The 15,558-nt window shown below is 53.9% G+C and overlaps 2 protein-coding genes across 8 annotated transcripts in view; one reads left to right on the forward strand and one right to left on the reverse strand.

Annotated features, from left to right (window-relative positions):
• LOC105471544 (ankyrin repeat and BTB domain containing 2) overlaps positions 1 to 9,138 on the forward strand; it is a 211,884-nt gene extending 202,746 nt beyond the window's left edge. Inside the window, exons 13-17 of the mRNA XM_011724059.2 lie at positions 126 to 228; positions 742 to 832; positions 5,430 to 5,498; positions 5,823 to 5,936; positions 7,611 to 9,138. Of these exons, the coding sequence (XP_011722361.1) occupies positions 126 to 228; positions 742 to 832; positions 5,430 to 5,498; positions 5,823 to 5,936; positions 7,611 to 7,808 (575 nt within the window). The 3' untranslated portion in view covers positions 7,809 to 9,138. The remainder of the gene's footprint in view (positions 1 to 125; positions 229 to 741; positions 833 to 5,429; positions 5,499 to 5,822; positions 5,937 to 7,610) is intronic.
• The window catches only part of LOC105471542 (N-acetyltransferase 10), a 64,359-nt gene that overhangs the window by 8,340 nt on the left and 40,461 nt on the right, over positions 1 to 15,558 (reverse strand). For 2 of the 7 annotated variants that reach the window (XR_011610698.1, XR_011610695.1), the window contains 2 exons: positions 12,745 to 14,328; positions 5,427 to 11,101 (listed from right to left, as the gene is read on the reverse strand). Coding sequence is in view for 1 of the 7 variants with exons in the window: in XM_011724054.3 (XP_011722356.2) it covers positions 14,217 to 14,328 (112 nt within the window). In the remaining 6 variants the exon portion in view is untranslated. Of the gene's footprint in view, positions 1 to 154; positions 5,279 to 5,426; positions 14,329 to 15,558 lie in introns of those variants that run through there. The other 5 variants (XR_011610696.1, XR_011610693.1, XR_011610694.1 and 2 more) reach the window with 5 other exon arrangements.

Genomic DNA, 15,558 nt, shown 5'->3' on the forward strand with positions numbered 1-15,558 from the left:
CAGTTTCTCTGTTCCTCACCCCTATGTCCCACCCCCAACCCCAGACACGCACCTCACAGCACACACAAGCAACCCCCAGCAGGGGACTCCTCGGCCATATCCCTCTGTCTCCCCGCTTTCCACAGATCCACACTTTTTGAACAATAAGGAGATGTCGGATGTGACCTTCCTAGTGGAAGGAAAGCTGTTTTATGCACATAAAGTCCTGCTGGTGACAGCTTCTAACAGGTAGGCAGCCTCAGATAACAAACTCCCAGCCCATGGCACAGAAACACCTTGTTTCAGATTCGAGGTGACAGAGAGTGACTCGCTGGGGCTGTACCCTACAGCCTGTGCCCCTCAGACTGTGGTCACGTGGCAGCAGAGCCCCACTCGCCCCACAGCGGGGCAAGGAGGGTGGACCCGGGGCAGCAGGGAAGGGGGTCTCTGAGGTGGTGTTCTTTCTGGCCGAGTTATTGCTTTGATTATTAGCAAACATATTCTGGAATGAAGAGTCAGCATTCTGGCCACAGGAGTCAGGTCGCTTGTATGGTGGGTGGTGAGAACAGAATCGGGCTCAGCCCAGATGTCTTCCTAAGATTGTGTAAAATGGCACTTGCTGAAAATTATTTTAGGAGCACAGCAGTAATTTTTAAAATGCTCCGTCTCATGGTAGCCAGTCAGGTGACAAATGGTGCCATCGCCACACAGTGGTGGAGTAAAAGGTTCAAAATCCGCCTTGCTTTGTCTCCTTTACTCCAGGTTCAAGACACTAATGACCAATAAATCAGAACAGGATGGGGACAGCAGCAAGACCATTGAGATCAGCGACATGAAGTACCATATTTTTCAGGTGTGTGGGTCTTCGTGCCGCCCTCTTCTCGGAGGGATGACCCTCCCCCAGGAGCTCACTTTTGTGGGCAGCTGTGCGTAGGCTGACATTGTCCACTCTATTCCCAGTGCCTTCTGTATTTTGTTGAATCAGTAGAGCATCCAGGTCTTTCCCTGTGCAGAGGCAGCCATCCCATTGTGGGGCTGCAGCTTCAGAGCCTGTTGCATGGGTACTGAGCTCTCACCGCTAGACAGGTGGTCTGGGCAGCCTGCAGACAGACGTGCAAGGACAGATACAGGCCACACAGCCGTGGAGTGAGTCCTTGTTATCAGGGTGGGCCCCCAACCAATGGGCATTACTGAGACCTTGTTGGAAATGCAGAGCCCCAGGCCCCGCCCCAGCCCTCCTGCATCTTCACAAGATCCCCAGGTGGCCATGTGCTCAGTACAGTTTGAGCAGTGCTGCTGGAGGCTATGGAGGCTGTCACTTCTCCCAAGCATGGAACCCCAGTCACAGTGGTCAAGCATGTGGCTGTGAGGCGCACATCCTGATTGTAGAAGATCAAAGTCAGGTCTTTCGGGCTCTAAGCTTTGTAAAACATACAAGGCTACGTACTAGAAACTCCAGTCAGGGCAGACAAGGTCCAGAGGAAGAGACCTGGCTGGGATCTCAGCTGAACCCCACTGAGAGGAGCTTTCTAGAAAGTAGCAACTGCAGGTCTCCAGGCCGTGTGGTGGGCTCAGGGCTGGAAGAGCTCACCCTTATGGGCTGGGACTGAGGCCAGGAGGCAGCTGGTGGGTGGGTCTAGGGCCTTGCCCTGCACAGGAGTGGTTTGTGATATAATAGGAGAGATTGCAAACCCCAAAGAGTCTCACAGAAGCACATGGGGCCACCTCTAAAATGGCTTTTTTTTTTTTTTTTTTTGACAGTCTCACTCTGTCGCCTAGGCTGGAGTGCAATGGCACAATCTCAGCTCAATGCAACCTCTGCTGCCCGGGTTCAAGTGATTCTCTTGCCTCAGCCTCATGAGTAGCTGGGATTTACAGGCACCTGCCACCGCGCCTGGCTAATTTTTGTATTTTTAGTAGAGACAGGGTTTCACCATCTTGGTCAGGCTGGTCTCGAACTCCTGACCTTGTGATCCACCCGCATCGGCCTCCCAAAGTGCTGGGATTACAGGCGTGAGCCACCACACCTGGCCTAAAATGGCTTTTTCTTTCTCATGCCCTCTCTAGTCACTTATCCCCATGCTTATGTAGCATTTAGACATTTTGGGGTGAATACCACAGCAAACAGGACAGAGACGCTGCCCTCAAGGTTTTAAGCAGTAGGATGAGCTCACCATCACTAACACTTAGGCAGGCAGGGTTCTAAGTGCTTTGCTTGGTTTCCATTGAAGCCTCCACAGCACAGATCCAGGGAGGTAGGTATGTTATCGCCTCTTGATAGAGGAGGAGTCAGAGGCATGGAGAAGTTGAGTAACTTGCTCAAGATCACATAGCTGGGAAGTGATGGAGCCAGAATTCAAACCCAGGATGTGCCAAATGGCCAAGTTTGCATTTGCAGCAGTAAGAAGGGATGGAAGGGGGCATGGCCGCCTCCAGAGGACCCGTTAGGGGCTGCTGAGGAATCCAACTGAGTGACAGTGGTGACCTGGCTTGGCAGTGGCTGGGGGGATGGAGGGAAATGGACCAGGGAAGAGCGGATGGGACTTGGAACTTGGTAACTGACGGATGTGGGAGGAGGGGAGGCCCAGGATTCTGGCATAGGCCACAGAGTGGTGGCATCTCCCCTTCCCTCTTTTCCCACCCCTTAATCCAACTCACTGGAGAATGGGCAGCTTTAGGAACATGTCCAGGTGAGTGGAGCGGGAGGTGGAGTCATGCTCAGATCAGGCAGGAGGCAGGTCCTAGAGGGACTGCAGGAATCGCTGGAGACTGGGGGGCACACATGTGGCCACAGGTGACCACGGCCTATAAGGGGATGTGTGCAGGCTTGGTTGCCTGTGCTCACCCACCAGGCCAAGGGAGGGCATCTGTTGCAGAACAGGCTCAGCAGCCCCTTGGCATCTCCCGGGGTTGCTGGGAGGGCAAATAGGGGACAGGCTTCAGCTCCACAGCACACATGTGCCTTCCCCTGGGCCTCTTGCCAAGTTCTGGCCGACTGTTCTAACCAGGCCCAGGGCACTGGCCCCGTGGGTCCCCTGGGTACAGAACTTCGCCATATCCGGGGCATCATTTCAGATGGGGCTTCCAGACCTCAGCTCTGGCTTTCCGGGGCTTCCCTGGAGGGGTCAGGCTGGAGCCATTAATCTGGGGTCAGGGTTCCCTAACAAAGCCTGAAAGTTTTCCAGCAGCCCCCAAATATCTCATTGGCTCTCATGTTGGCGGGGTGGGGTGGGGGTGTGTGGATCATTATTTTGTTTTCTGGAGGAGGAAACAGAGGCCCAAGGACTTCTAGGCAGTACTGTCAGATAGAGTGTGAGGCATACATTGTAATTTAAAATTTACTACTAGTCACATAAAAAAGAGCAGGTGAAATTATTTCAACATGTAATCAATGTAAAAGTTACTGACAGCTGGGCACAGTAGCTCACGCCTGTAATCCCAGCATTCTGGGAGGCCGAGGTGGGCGGACCACCTGAGGTCAGGAGTTTGAGACCAGCCTGACCAACGTGGAGAAACCCTGTCTCTACTAAAAATACAAAATTAATCCCAGCTACTCAGGAGGCTGAGGCAGGAAGATCACGCGAACCCTGGAGGTGGAGGTTGCGGTGAGCCAAGATTGTGCCACTGCACTCCATCCTGGGCAACAAGAGCGAAACTCCGTCTCAAAACAAAACAAAACAAAACAAAAAAGTTACTGAGCATATAGCCCAGAGGGCCCGAACCCTGCCCTTCCAACATGGTTTCTGCAGTCTCAGCTTCCAGGTGGCCCACTTAGGACAGAAGGAAACCCTGCTGCCCTTCTACAGCTGGTCCTGTCTGGGGCCTTTCCTCAAGCAGCCTGTCTAGCCCCGCAGGCTGCCTGGCTCCAGGAGGCACATGACCTGTATCCTGCTAGGGACTGCCAGGCTGAGCAAAATTCACCCACGTCTGCCTGCTGGCTGCCCAGCTCCCACAGCAAGGCTCCAGGTGAGCCATTCTGATCTGACTTCTGTGGCCTCATGTGCATTCAAGTGGCCTCAGGGAGATCCATGTGCCACGGATCCCAAGACTGGGCCTTGCCAAAACCGAATCCTAAAATGCAGCAGGAGGTGGCCTTCCAGGCCAGGAAGGGAGCTGCAGCCAAAGGTGGCTGGTAGGCCTGGCCCCAGGGGCTGCCCTGAGGCCATCCCTTAGCAAAGAATCCCAGAAGGAAGATCTGACCTGCCTGCCTGGTCCCCCAACTCCAACCCTGTATGAGGGGCATTCCAGGCACTGCTCCTGCTGGTGCCACACCTTGCTGAGCACTGATTCAGTGCCCTGCATGGGGAGGGCAGAGGGACGCGGGCATGGCTTGCCCAAGGCACACACTGTCTGGAGGGAACAGACGGATACTTACTTACTCTGCAATCATGAGCTCGCCATCCAGGCTCCAGCAGGGGCTGCAGAAGGCCGTGGGAGCTTCCCAGACCTCTAGAGGTGGGGAGAGGCTGACATCTCCAGGGTGGGCCTTGGCCAACGTCTCCTGATGCCTGAACGAGGCTGGCAGGCCCATCTCCCGACTTCTCTCCCTGCAGTTGGGCCTTCTCCTAGACCCTCTGGTGCCTCTGCAGCCTCACGGCTGGTCTTGACAGAGCCCGACTATGCCGGCTGGAGCCATGTTTACTTACACACTTGCCAGCTCCTTGCTAGGGCCGTTTCTTCAGCCAGCCAGAAAGAATTGTTTTTCTTTTTCCAACTGGGAACCTCACTAGGCTCCAGCGTGATGGCTGCGTTTGTAACTGAAACCTCAGCAGAACTAAATAGTTCCTAGTCCTGGACCACCTCATCTGGGAGCCCAAGGCGGGGCTCAACCTGTCGAGGGGAGCTCCGGGCCTATGGGCCTGGGCTCTGCGCTTTCTTTTTGAGGGAGCACACCTGAGACAGAGTCCGGATGGACTCTCACCTCTACATTGGAGTCCTTGTACAGACAGGGGAAGGCAGGAGACAGCGTCCTCCAACATCCCTTCAGAGACCCCCCCACTGCTACTCCCTGTGTAGAATCTAGATCACACCAGCAATGAGTCACGTGGGGCCAGGCATGCCGCGAGTCCTGCTGCAGGCATCGGGGAGCTGAGGGACTTGAGCCAAGTCATCTTCCTTCCCTGGGCCTCAGTTGCCCCAACTGCGGATAGGAACTTCCCTCCTGGGCTCACGGTGTTCTTATGAGGATTGTAGGGAAACATTCCGCGGAGGGAGCTTGTCATCCAGGCAGGGACTCAGGAGAGAGTGTCTTGGAGGTGGCTTCTAGAGGTGGCGTTCCCGGGAAAACACAAGTCGCAGCCTGAGCAGGAGAGGGAGGGAGAGACAGAGCTGGGGCTCTGCAGAGGGACAGGCCCCTGGAGGTGGCAGCTGGAGCAGTACCCTGTGGGGCCGGCAAGGACTTTCATGCCTCAGGTCCACGTGGCATTCACCCGGGCCTCTTCCCACCACAGATGATGATGCAGTATCTGTACTACGGAGGAACAGAATCCATGGAGATCCCCACCGCTGACATCCTGGAGGTGAGACTCGGGAGAGGAGGAGGGGGCCTGCGCCAGGGTCCCCGGCTGCTCGGTCTCCCATTTACCCCCTTCACAGAGGTAAGGTGCCTCTTCCTCTCCATCTCACTGGAAGAGTGATTCCCAGAAACAGGAACTGTGCACACCGCTGAGCCCAGCCTCAGTGCGTGCCCCAGCGGGGATGGTTAGGTCCAGGCGGATCGGAAGGTAGTGGGGCCTGAGGGCGGAGGCAGCAGGGCACATGGCACTCAGGAGCTTTCTGTTCCATGCTGTCTGGGCTACTGGTCTGGCCATGGGTCCCCAAGACCTGCTCTGCCTCCCTACCAGCTGCTGTCAGCTGCCAGCCTGTTCCAGCTGGATGCCCTGCAGAGGCACTGCGAGATCCTATGCTCCCAGACCCTCAGCGTGGAGAGCGCCGTGAACACCTACAAATATGCCAAGGTGAGGGCCAAGGATGCCTGCTGGCCACCTCCCACCACATGCTCTGCTCCACGGGGGCCTCGGCCGTGTGGCCACACTGGGGATGAGCTAGGAGATGCGGGTGGCCAGGCTGCTTGAGGGCAGAGTAGAGGCTGAGGGAGGGTAGGCAACTCTCTGTAGCCTGGGGGCACTGCTGCCCACCGGCCACATGGTAGCTTGGGAGGGGAGCTTCTGAGCCAGGTGCATCCTGGTTCACATTCCAGCTCTGCCACCTGGGTAAGTTGCTGAGCCTCTGAGTCAAATCAAAGCCATAGGTATTTACTTTTCTCCCCTACCTGTGCCTCCCCAGCTGCCCCATCTCAACAAGCGACATGGTCACTGCTCAGTTGCTCAGACTCAAAACTTAGGAATCATATTTGATTTGTAAAATCCCACCCCAAATGCAAGCCATGTACCTCTGAAACACACCAGCAGTTTCTCCACTTCCCTTCATCTCTACTGCCCTCCTTGCCCTAAGCCACCACCATCATTCTCTTGGACAATGGCATTGGCCCAGCCTCCCTACTTTCTGGCCTTAGCCTTGCAATCCACAAGGTTCTTTTAAAAGTTCAAAAACCATGGCCAGGCACAGTGGCTCACACCTGTAATCCCAGTACTTCGGGAGGATGAGCCAGGAGGACCAGGAGTTTAGACCAGCCTGTGAAACATGGCAAGACCCTGCCTCTACAAACTAGCTGAGTGTCCTGGCGTGTACCTGTGGTCCCAGTTGCTCAGGAGGCTGAGGCAGGAGGACCACTTGAGCCCAGTAGGTTGAGACTGTAGTGAGCTGTGATCATGCCACTGCACTCCAGCCTGGGCGACAGAGTGAGACTTTGTCTCAACACACTCCCCCCGCCCCCCAAGAAAGTACAAAGACTGTGTTACTCCCATACTTAATCCCACCAAAGGTTTTCCACCTGCTGCAGGCTAAATAATAGCCAGCCCTTATCATGCCTTCCAAGGCCCCCAAGGTCCTGCCCACATCTCCCTTCACTCCACCATGCTTCCTTCTCAGCATGCCCAGACCCCAGGGCTTTTGTGACGCTTCCCTTTTCCTGTAAAGCTCTTTCCCGCCCTTCATCTTCATCAGCTGGTGTCCCCAGGCCTCCCCTGGCCTCTCACACACCATCCGGTCACGTTGGCTTTACCTCCTTCACAGTCTCTAGCACCGTCTGCAGTTACCTTGTCTTTGGTTCCTCAGATTCTGTCTCCCCCAAAATAGGACATCTGCAGCACTGCAGAGACCTTGACCTCTGAACTGAAAACCCAGAGCGGCCCCTTGATATTTGTTGAGTGACATCCTTATCCAGCATTTACCATGTGCACACTCACATGCCAGGCCTGGTGCTGAGCCCTGGACACCCAGTGGTGGACAGTCCCTGTTCTTGCCCTTAGGAAGGGAACTTCCAATCCAACAGGGATGACTGCCACTTAACAGGGCAGCATGACAGTATGACACAGGCAGGAAAATGACGGGGCCTGGAACAGTTCAGATATAGCAGAGGTGGCCTCAGGATGCAGGGACAGGGAACGCCTCCCCTGGCCAGGGTGGGGCTTAAGCAGGGCCGTGGCCATGGGTAGGCAGTATTTGGGGGTGAGGGTGAGTGGGGCTGTACTAAGGACATGAGCTTCACCCCTCCTCTCTCTGCCCTACAGATCCACAATGCCCCAGAACTGGCCCTGTTCTGTGAGGGCTTCTTTCTCAAGCACATGAAGGCCCTGCTGGAGCAGGACGCCTTCCGGCAGCTCATCTACGGCCGCAGCAGCAAAGTGCAGGGCCTGGATCCGCTGCAGGACCTGCAGAACACCCTGGCGGAGCGCGTGCACTCTGTCTACATCACCTCCCGGGTGTGAGGCGGGGGGCGGAGGCTGCCAGCGCCAGGGCCTGTGGAGATGCCAGGGCCCACCAGGTCAGGCTATGGTTGTAGGCCCTCTTGGAGCCAGGGTCACGGGGCTGTTTCCTCCTCCTTCCCCAGATGCCCCACCTGTCACCAGACAGCACACCCTCATCTCCTCTGCTCTAGAGCTGTTTGATAGGCAAAGGAGAGATGTAGCCAACTGGTGGCCCTCCTCCCCATCCCAGTCTGCCCCTCAAGGGCAGCCATGCACTCCCCTGCGTGTCGCTCTCCCCTCCTGCAGGTCAGCAGCTGGTCCTGATCCACCTCTGCCCAGGCCCTCCTAGGGCCTCAGTAAATTCAGACCATCCCAACTGGGGCTCTTGGGGGTGCGGGAATCCTTATGAATGTATAGAATGCATACTGCCTAGGCCCCCGATCGTCTATAGTAATTCAAAAGCTGGTATTTTTCTTCCTAAATGTCACATAGCAAAGGCTGCCCAAATCCCTGAACTTTTTCCTCAAAGGTTTGACAGGCTTGATGTGGGCATCCAGTGGCCTGACCCCCCCGTCACCATGACTGCTGCCACCCAGAGTCCCCCCATTGTCTTTGGTGCCTGGGCTTCCAGAGTACCTCCCATCAGGACTATCGGCTTGCTCAGTTAGCAGCAGAGGGCATTTCCTCAGCTGATGGTTTCTGCGCTAAGTCTGGCATGGAGGGGTAGGGGATGGGGTACTGTGTAGGAATGGCCTCAGCTCTTGTTTTGCTGTGGTTTTAGGGGCCAAAGTAAATGAGTGGATTCTGGAACCTCAGGCCTAAACTAGGTTGCCTTTGTGGGGCCAGGAAGCAGAGCCCCCTGGTCAAGTCTCTTCGCTCCTTTAACGGAGGATTGAGAGCTGGGCAAACACTTCCCACTGGGAACTGTGGCTCTTGGAGATAAAGGACGGGTCATTGATGGAAAATAAGGGCCAAGAGAAGAGGCCTTTCTGTTGTGTCCCCTCCCGGCCTTGCCCTCGAATTCTGCAGGCTTCAGGCTCCCCTGACACCTGTCGTATTTATGGACCAGACACTGGGGCAGCATCAGGCACGGCCTGTCTGGAGGCACCTTAGAAACTATTTATTCACCAAAAGCCCTGGGCAATTCAGGAGGTGTCACTCAGGTCACCCTGAACAGCCCCCAAGGGCTTGCAATCCTGGAAAATATTTTGACTAGCTGCTTGGCTGGATGTACAAAGAAATAGGCATTATTTTATTGCTGTAATATTGTATGATACTTTAACTGTACAATAATGTCACCTACTGTAAATGTATTATGGTTTTATTAACAATAAATACTCATTAACAATGACCTTGGCCTCACTGCTCTGGAAGAGGGTTACTCAGAGTTCAGAACTGGGGAGGAGCCCTTAGGACCAGGGAGAGATCCCAGAGCTGACTCTCTTACTCAGGTCTCCTGCCTCTCAGAGCCAAGACCCTACCAAAGCCATTGCTGTGGCCACCCAGCACTCGCCTCTCTCCATGCCTCACCGGCCCTCGCTCATATTTAAGCACGTATGTGCCACTGAGCTGGACAGGCACCAAATGACTGAGGAATATGACACCACCAGGCTTTCCTTATCTCCACTCCCACCCCCTCCACAGCCCTTTATGTGGGAGCTATTTTGGGGGATGTCTTCAGAGGTGTTTGCAAACCCTGGCACATCCCCAAATGGCAGAGCCCAGCAAAGTGGCGGTAGGGCCTCCTTCACCCAGGCCCGACCTGGCCTGATTTGAGGGACCTGTCCCTGGGTGAGTGCTAAGCTGGCTGTGCCACCACAAGGCCACTAGCAGAGGTAATGGAGGGAGATGGTGAGGCGCGGACTCAGACCCAACAGTGTTCTGGGGCCATGGCTGTAGTTTTAGGTGCAAAGTTCAGGCACAAATACAAGTTTTTAAAACATTCCCTGCCAATTAGCTGGGCATAGTGGTGCACATCTGTATTCCCAGCTGCTCAGGAGGCTGAGGTGGGAGGATCACAGAGCCCAGGAGTTCAAGGCTGCAGTGAGCTATGATCACTCCTGCACCTCAGCCTGGACAACAAAGCAAGACTCTCTCAAAAAAAAGTCGCCTGCCTGCAGAGGCAGGTATAGAAATTCCTAAGGTCACTGGGAACCTGAAGCAAAGTGGCTGTGGGCCAGTGACTGGCCATGACTCAGGAGTTAGGGGAATGACATAAAGATCCCAGTCCCTGGGAAGGCCCAATTCCAGCAGGGGCTGCGCAGGAAGCTCGAGGCCCAGCCTGGGGCCCTGGGGTCGCACAGACCCATGGTGCCCTCTGGGGGCCACTGGGAGGGGGCGCACTCCCCCACACCATCTTTCTTTTTTTTTTTTTTTTTTTGAGACAGAGTCTCGCTCTGTCGCCCAGGCTGGAGTGCAGTGGCCAGATCTCAGCTCACTGCAAGCTCCGCCTCCCGGGTTTACGCCATTCTCCCGCCTCAGCCTCCCGAGTAGCTGGGACTACAGGCGCCTGCCACCACGCCCGGCTAGTTTTTTGTATTTTTTTTAGTAGAGGCGGGGTTTCACCACGCTAGCCAGGATGGTCTCGATCTCCTGACCTCATGATCCACCCGTCTCGGCCTCCCAAAGTGCTGGGATTACAGGCTTGAGCCACCGCGCCCGGCCCCCACACCATCTTTCTATGCTGTGGCCAAGAAGGTGGTAGAGCAGGCCGCCTCTCCCCAGCACTTGTCATACAAAGTGGCTACCCTTCACAGGTCTGTGTCCAGCGTCCCCACAAGTTGCCCCATCCCTGCAGGACATGCCTCGGTCAGTACCCAGTCTAGAAAGCAAGATCTAGTTGCATTCTGGCTCCAGACGAGGGATCAGCCCTTTCCTCTCCTGAGAGGGTGAGTGGGGGGTTGAGAGAAAGTGGAGGTGGGAGAGAGGGAGCGGGTCCCTTGGAGCCTGTGGGTAGCAGGAATACATTTTTGAATAAACATTAAAAATTAAAATAATTACCAAAAAAAAAAAATCAGACATGCTTCCAAGGGGCTAGGACCCAAACGGAAATGATCACTTACCTGGGCAGCTGGACCTCCTAATTCGGGGCCACTGCTCACTGCCTGCCTACTCCGCCTGCTATGAGCAGCCACAGGCGGGCTCGGGGGAGTTACCTTCTCACTGGAGCCCTTGAGTACCCAGGTGCTGAGCGCATGGGTTGCATCCACAGGGATTTCACTCCGCTTCAGCAGGTCCACAGGCAATCATAAGCTGGCGCCTTAGCCGTCTCCAAAGAAAGCGCCTCTCCAGAGGTGGCGGGTACCAGTCTGCTCCTGCACCGACAGGGATAACACTGAGATTGTCTTTTTTGAGGCTGTCTGGTTTCTTTCCTGCTTTCAAATCTTCTCCTGAAGCTTTCCTTTCCTTTCTGCTCTCCGCCTGGAAGGCCAGTTATCCTTTTCCACATCAGTCCCCATGCCAGATGCGAGGTGGCTAGAGCTTTTTCCTCAACAGAACCAGCCCAAGCAGGAAGCCCCAGCATCTCCCTTTCAGGCTGCCTTTCATGTCCCGTTTGCAGGATCCAGATGAGGTTTAACTCGAACCAATTGTTTGTAGAATCAAGGGCATGCCCCTTCAGGGACAATCCCCTGAAATTGTCTATTCAAGCCCAAGAGGCTTCCAACCCCACCCCCTCCTCTAGGCCTGCAGAATGGCTGCGGGTGGGCCTCAGATAATGAGTCTACATTTTTCCAAGGTGACGGTCACTTATTTCTGCCCCTCCCCCACCTCCCAGCCTCAGCGGCCCCCTTTGTGTCCCGTCTCCTGGTCACTCTGGAGTCCTCTGGGACTGCCGGGCCAGATGAGCAGTGGAAGCACTGAAGCAGGCCGGCATCAGCTCCGCCTGGCGAGGGGGCATGGGGGGCGACCATTCAGTGACATTCTTTGTTCAGGCTTCTTCAGCCTCTTCCCCTTCTGGTGACAGCATTCATGGCTGGCCTATCTGAATTCATTTCGCAAGTGACATTTCCTAAGACAGCCAAGCTTTACAGATGTCACTCTGTCTGGGGGCCAGATGGTGAAGTGTGGGGGAGCATGCCTTTTCAGGTTTGAAGGAGAACCCAAGATCATGACCACAAAATGCAAAGACCCAGGCGTGTGTTTAGGAACACACACTTTGCAAATAAAGAGGCCTTGTCCAAGGATACAGAGATATTACACTCAGCCAGACAAGTCTGACTGCAAAATGCATGCTCTCTGCTGCCCAAGTGAGATGCCTTTTCTAGCTTAGGTTGTGGTTTTGGAACATGGCCAGTCCTGGCCAAGTGTGGTGGCTCATGCCTCTAATCCCAATACTCTGGGAGGCCCTGGCAGATCACTTGAGGCCAGAGTTCCAGACCAACCTGGGCAACATATTGAGACTCCATCTCTAGATAATTTCAAAAATTAGGCAGGTGTGGTGGTGAGCACCTTCCCTCAGCTTGGAAGGCTGAGGTGGGAGAATGCCTTCAGCCCGAGTTCAAGGCTGCAATGAGCTATGACTGAGCCACCGCACTCCAGCTTGGGCAACAGAACAAGACCCTGTCTGTTTTTAAAACACCACCACAGCCAGTCCTTATTGAGTATTCTCAGAGCTGGCATGTAACTGAACTTGAACAGCTCCTCTAGTTAGATCTGATGAGTGCCCAGAACCCAGAGAGATTGAGCAGGCCCTTGCTCTGTGCCAGGCACTGTTCTAAATGCTTTCCATTCTACCTCACCCACTCCTCACCACAACCCCATGACAGGGGTGCTATTCCTACCGCTCACACTTTGCAGAAGTGGACCTGAAGGGCAGGTAGGATCAAGTAACCTGCCCAAGGCCACGGTGAGGGTCAGGGCAGAGCAGTCTGCCTCCAGAGCCCTCTCACCTTGCACCCAAAGCAGAGCCAGCTGGGGAGACTTTGGGGGTAGAGACACTAAACAAAAGCTTCCTTACCTGTAGGATGATATGCCTGGACAACTTGCACAGTCCCATCCAGCTCTGACCATTTGAGAATGTGACTCTGCTTTTGGTCACGCTCTAAGAAAACCCTCTTTGAAAGGCAGGCTTAGGCACCCACCTGAGAAAATAAATAAAAATTATTTTCATGCCCTCTCCCCACCGCCAGCAAAATTTCCTACAGACCTAACAGAGGTCTGTGGCCAGGAAACTTCAGTTCCAAGAAATGAAAGGTCCCTAGCTCACGTCCCGACAGCCTCGGTGACAAGGCTCAGCAGTGCTAGGGTCACACACAGAACCTGCTCTTCTCCCTCTGGGAACAAGTCCCGGGAGCTGCATATGAAATACCCTTAGGCTGAGAAGTTACCGTTTCCTTCCCTGTCCTTCTCTGAACCTAGACAACACATCAGGCTGCAGATTCATTAGCCTGGATACCATTAAACAAACATACCGAAGTATGTGTAAAGCTCTGTAATCTCTGTTCTCAACAAATAGAAGGGACCAAGTGACCTGGAAGGAGCTGGGAAGGAAATGAGGCAGTTCTAGCTGGCTTCCAGCCACCACACCAAGCCCCTCGAGGTGACCACAACCACCTGCCACTTCTCCCGCAGACCTCTGGGCTGGGAAGCCCTAGATACACTGCTCACCTCCGGCCTTGATACCAACGCCTTCCAAATTCCACCAGGCAGCCAAGACCGACCAGAAGAAACTTCCACGTGTGTGGATTTCAGAACGCTCACAGGCAGCTGGTCTTTCTAGAATATTATTTATTAAAAATAGATTCTCTATCCCTCCCCTCACCCCTGCGAGCAAAATGGCCTTTCCCAACATCTTTTCCCAAATGGATGAGATAACAGGTCTTGAGGACGCAGATGTGGCATCCTACACAAACTACAGGCTCAGGTGTTTCTGGGACAGTGGCTCTGCTGGAGCCAAGAGTGGAACAGCACAAGACAGCATCAGCAAACCCCGGTGCACCTAACTGCGTGCTGCCAGGGATGCCGGGACGGACTGGAGGTCCTCCTGCTCCAGGCACAAGGCCACAAAGAGAGACCCAGCGGCCCAGCAGCAGCCCCCTGGGCACCACCAGAAAGCGATGTACTTAAGGGCCTCAGGAGGACGAGAGGCAACATGGCTTCCACGTGTGCGGGTATGAGCCTAAAAAGCTGGCCCAAAGCAAAATATGAACTTATAGGAAAGGAGGGCCCTGGACTGGTTGGGGAGAGAGAGACTCCTAGCAATTCTAGGTGGCAGTGCCCAGCCATCAAGTTCTAAGGAGACCCATTTGGGAGTGACTCTGCCTTCAGCCAGGTTGAGCTCACAGACTGACACAGGCCTGGAGGCTGAATCCGCAGCCAGTTTGCAGGTGTGCCGGGGACTCTTGTTGCTTATAACAGTCCAGCCAGAGAGGGTTCAGGAAGTGAGAGTATCTTCCCATGATCAAACACTGATGCCAAAGTTTCTCTTCACTATTTCTTCCACTTCAGTTTCATATCTTTTTTGTTCTTTGTATCTCTATTCTTCTTCAACTTCTTGCTCTGTTTGGGTTCTTGTTTGGCTTCCAACTTCCTTTTCTTGTCACTAGAGAAAAATCAAAAATAGAAAGAATGAAATATGTACAGATCTGAACATCTGAGACTGCTTGGTTTTAAGCTTGCTTTGCTTTGTGAAAAAGGGTTTCCACCGTTTGAAACTTGATGTAAGGACACCCGATTGGACATAAATGTTCTCTGCAAACCTATTAGGGGGCAGGCATTGTGCTGGGGCTGGGGACACACCACACAGACCAGTTCCTGCCCTGACCCAGCTCTTAGTCTGTGGAAGAACAAATCTTGATCTTAACACCTGAAATCCAGGTTCTCCTCAGAGCTCGGTACGCTGTGCTCCCCTCTCCCAAGACAGATCTAAGGCACCACAAGGATTCCCCACCACCACTCTCCACTCACCACTCACCACTCTCACCACCACTGCAGCGACTCTGGAAACCAGACATATTCATCCCAATGACCCTGAAGACAGTCCTTAATACAAGGCATGAGACTCCAAGGAAAACCCTGCCATAATAGTAGCCATGATGTGCTACTATTATTTTATTTATCTTATATGAGAAGAAGAAATCGAAAACAACAGGTGACACCCTGTGACCAGTTCCTGGATTCTTCATTGATATACTGGCACAGGAATCACTCAGCAAACGGCCACCTGCCATTAAGAAACATAGGTTTAATTTTGCTCTGGGAACAAATACTTCCCTACAAGGAGACAGAGAAGAGTTCAGTCCAGATACCATTAAGGTTGTATGAATGAAGTACCTCTCAAAGGAAAAAAAGAAATGCCTCAGAGTATTTAATGATAGCTACCAGCATTTTTAGCTCACAAAGTTCAAGCTTTCACATTTACTCAGAGCCATCAAGCACATCAACAACCACACAGCACTGGCTGGTTGGACTCAAGAGGCTTCTCACTACCAGCAATGGCCAAACAAATGGCAGGAAAGGCCAAGTTCTGCAGAGTGAGGAGCTGAGGCTGTCTCCACAGCAAGCACGCTCTCCAGCCTTTTTTTCCAGTGAAAGCCACCGTGCTCAAGGCCAAAGCCATCATGGGCCCTGTGCTACATTTCCCATACTGTACAAACCAGAGACAGGTCACACCGACAGTGGGCTTCTGTACTGCACCACAGAGCATCTGGGAAATGAGGCCAGCATCGATGCTGGATCCTTCAAGATGCCACAGTGACTAATGGAGACTCTGGAAGATAGTATCTGATTTCTGGGATCTATAGTTCCCAGAGACACAAGGTTTCCTCTTTCC

The sequence above is a fragment of the Macaca nemestrina genome, chromosome 12 (genome assembly GCF_043159975.1).
Source record: "Macaca nemestrina isolate mMacNem1 chromosome 12, mMacNem.hap1, whole genome shotgun sequence".
NCBI lineage: Eukaryota > Metazoa > Chordata > Mammalia > Primates > Cercopithecidae > Macaca > Macaca nemestrina.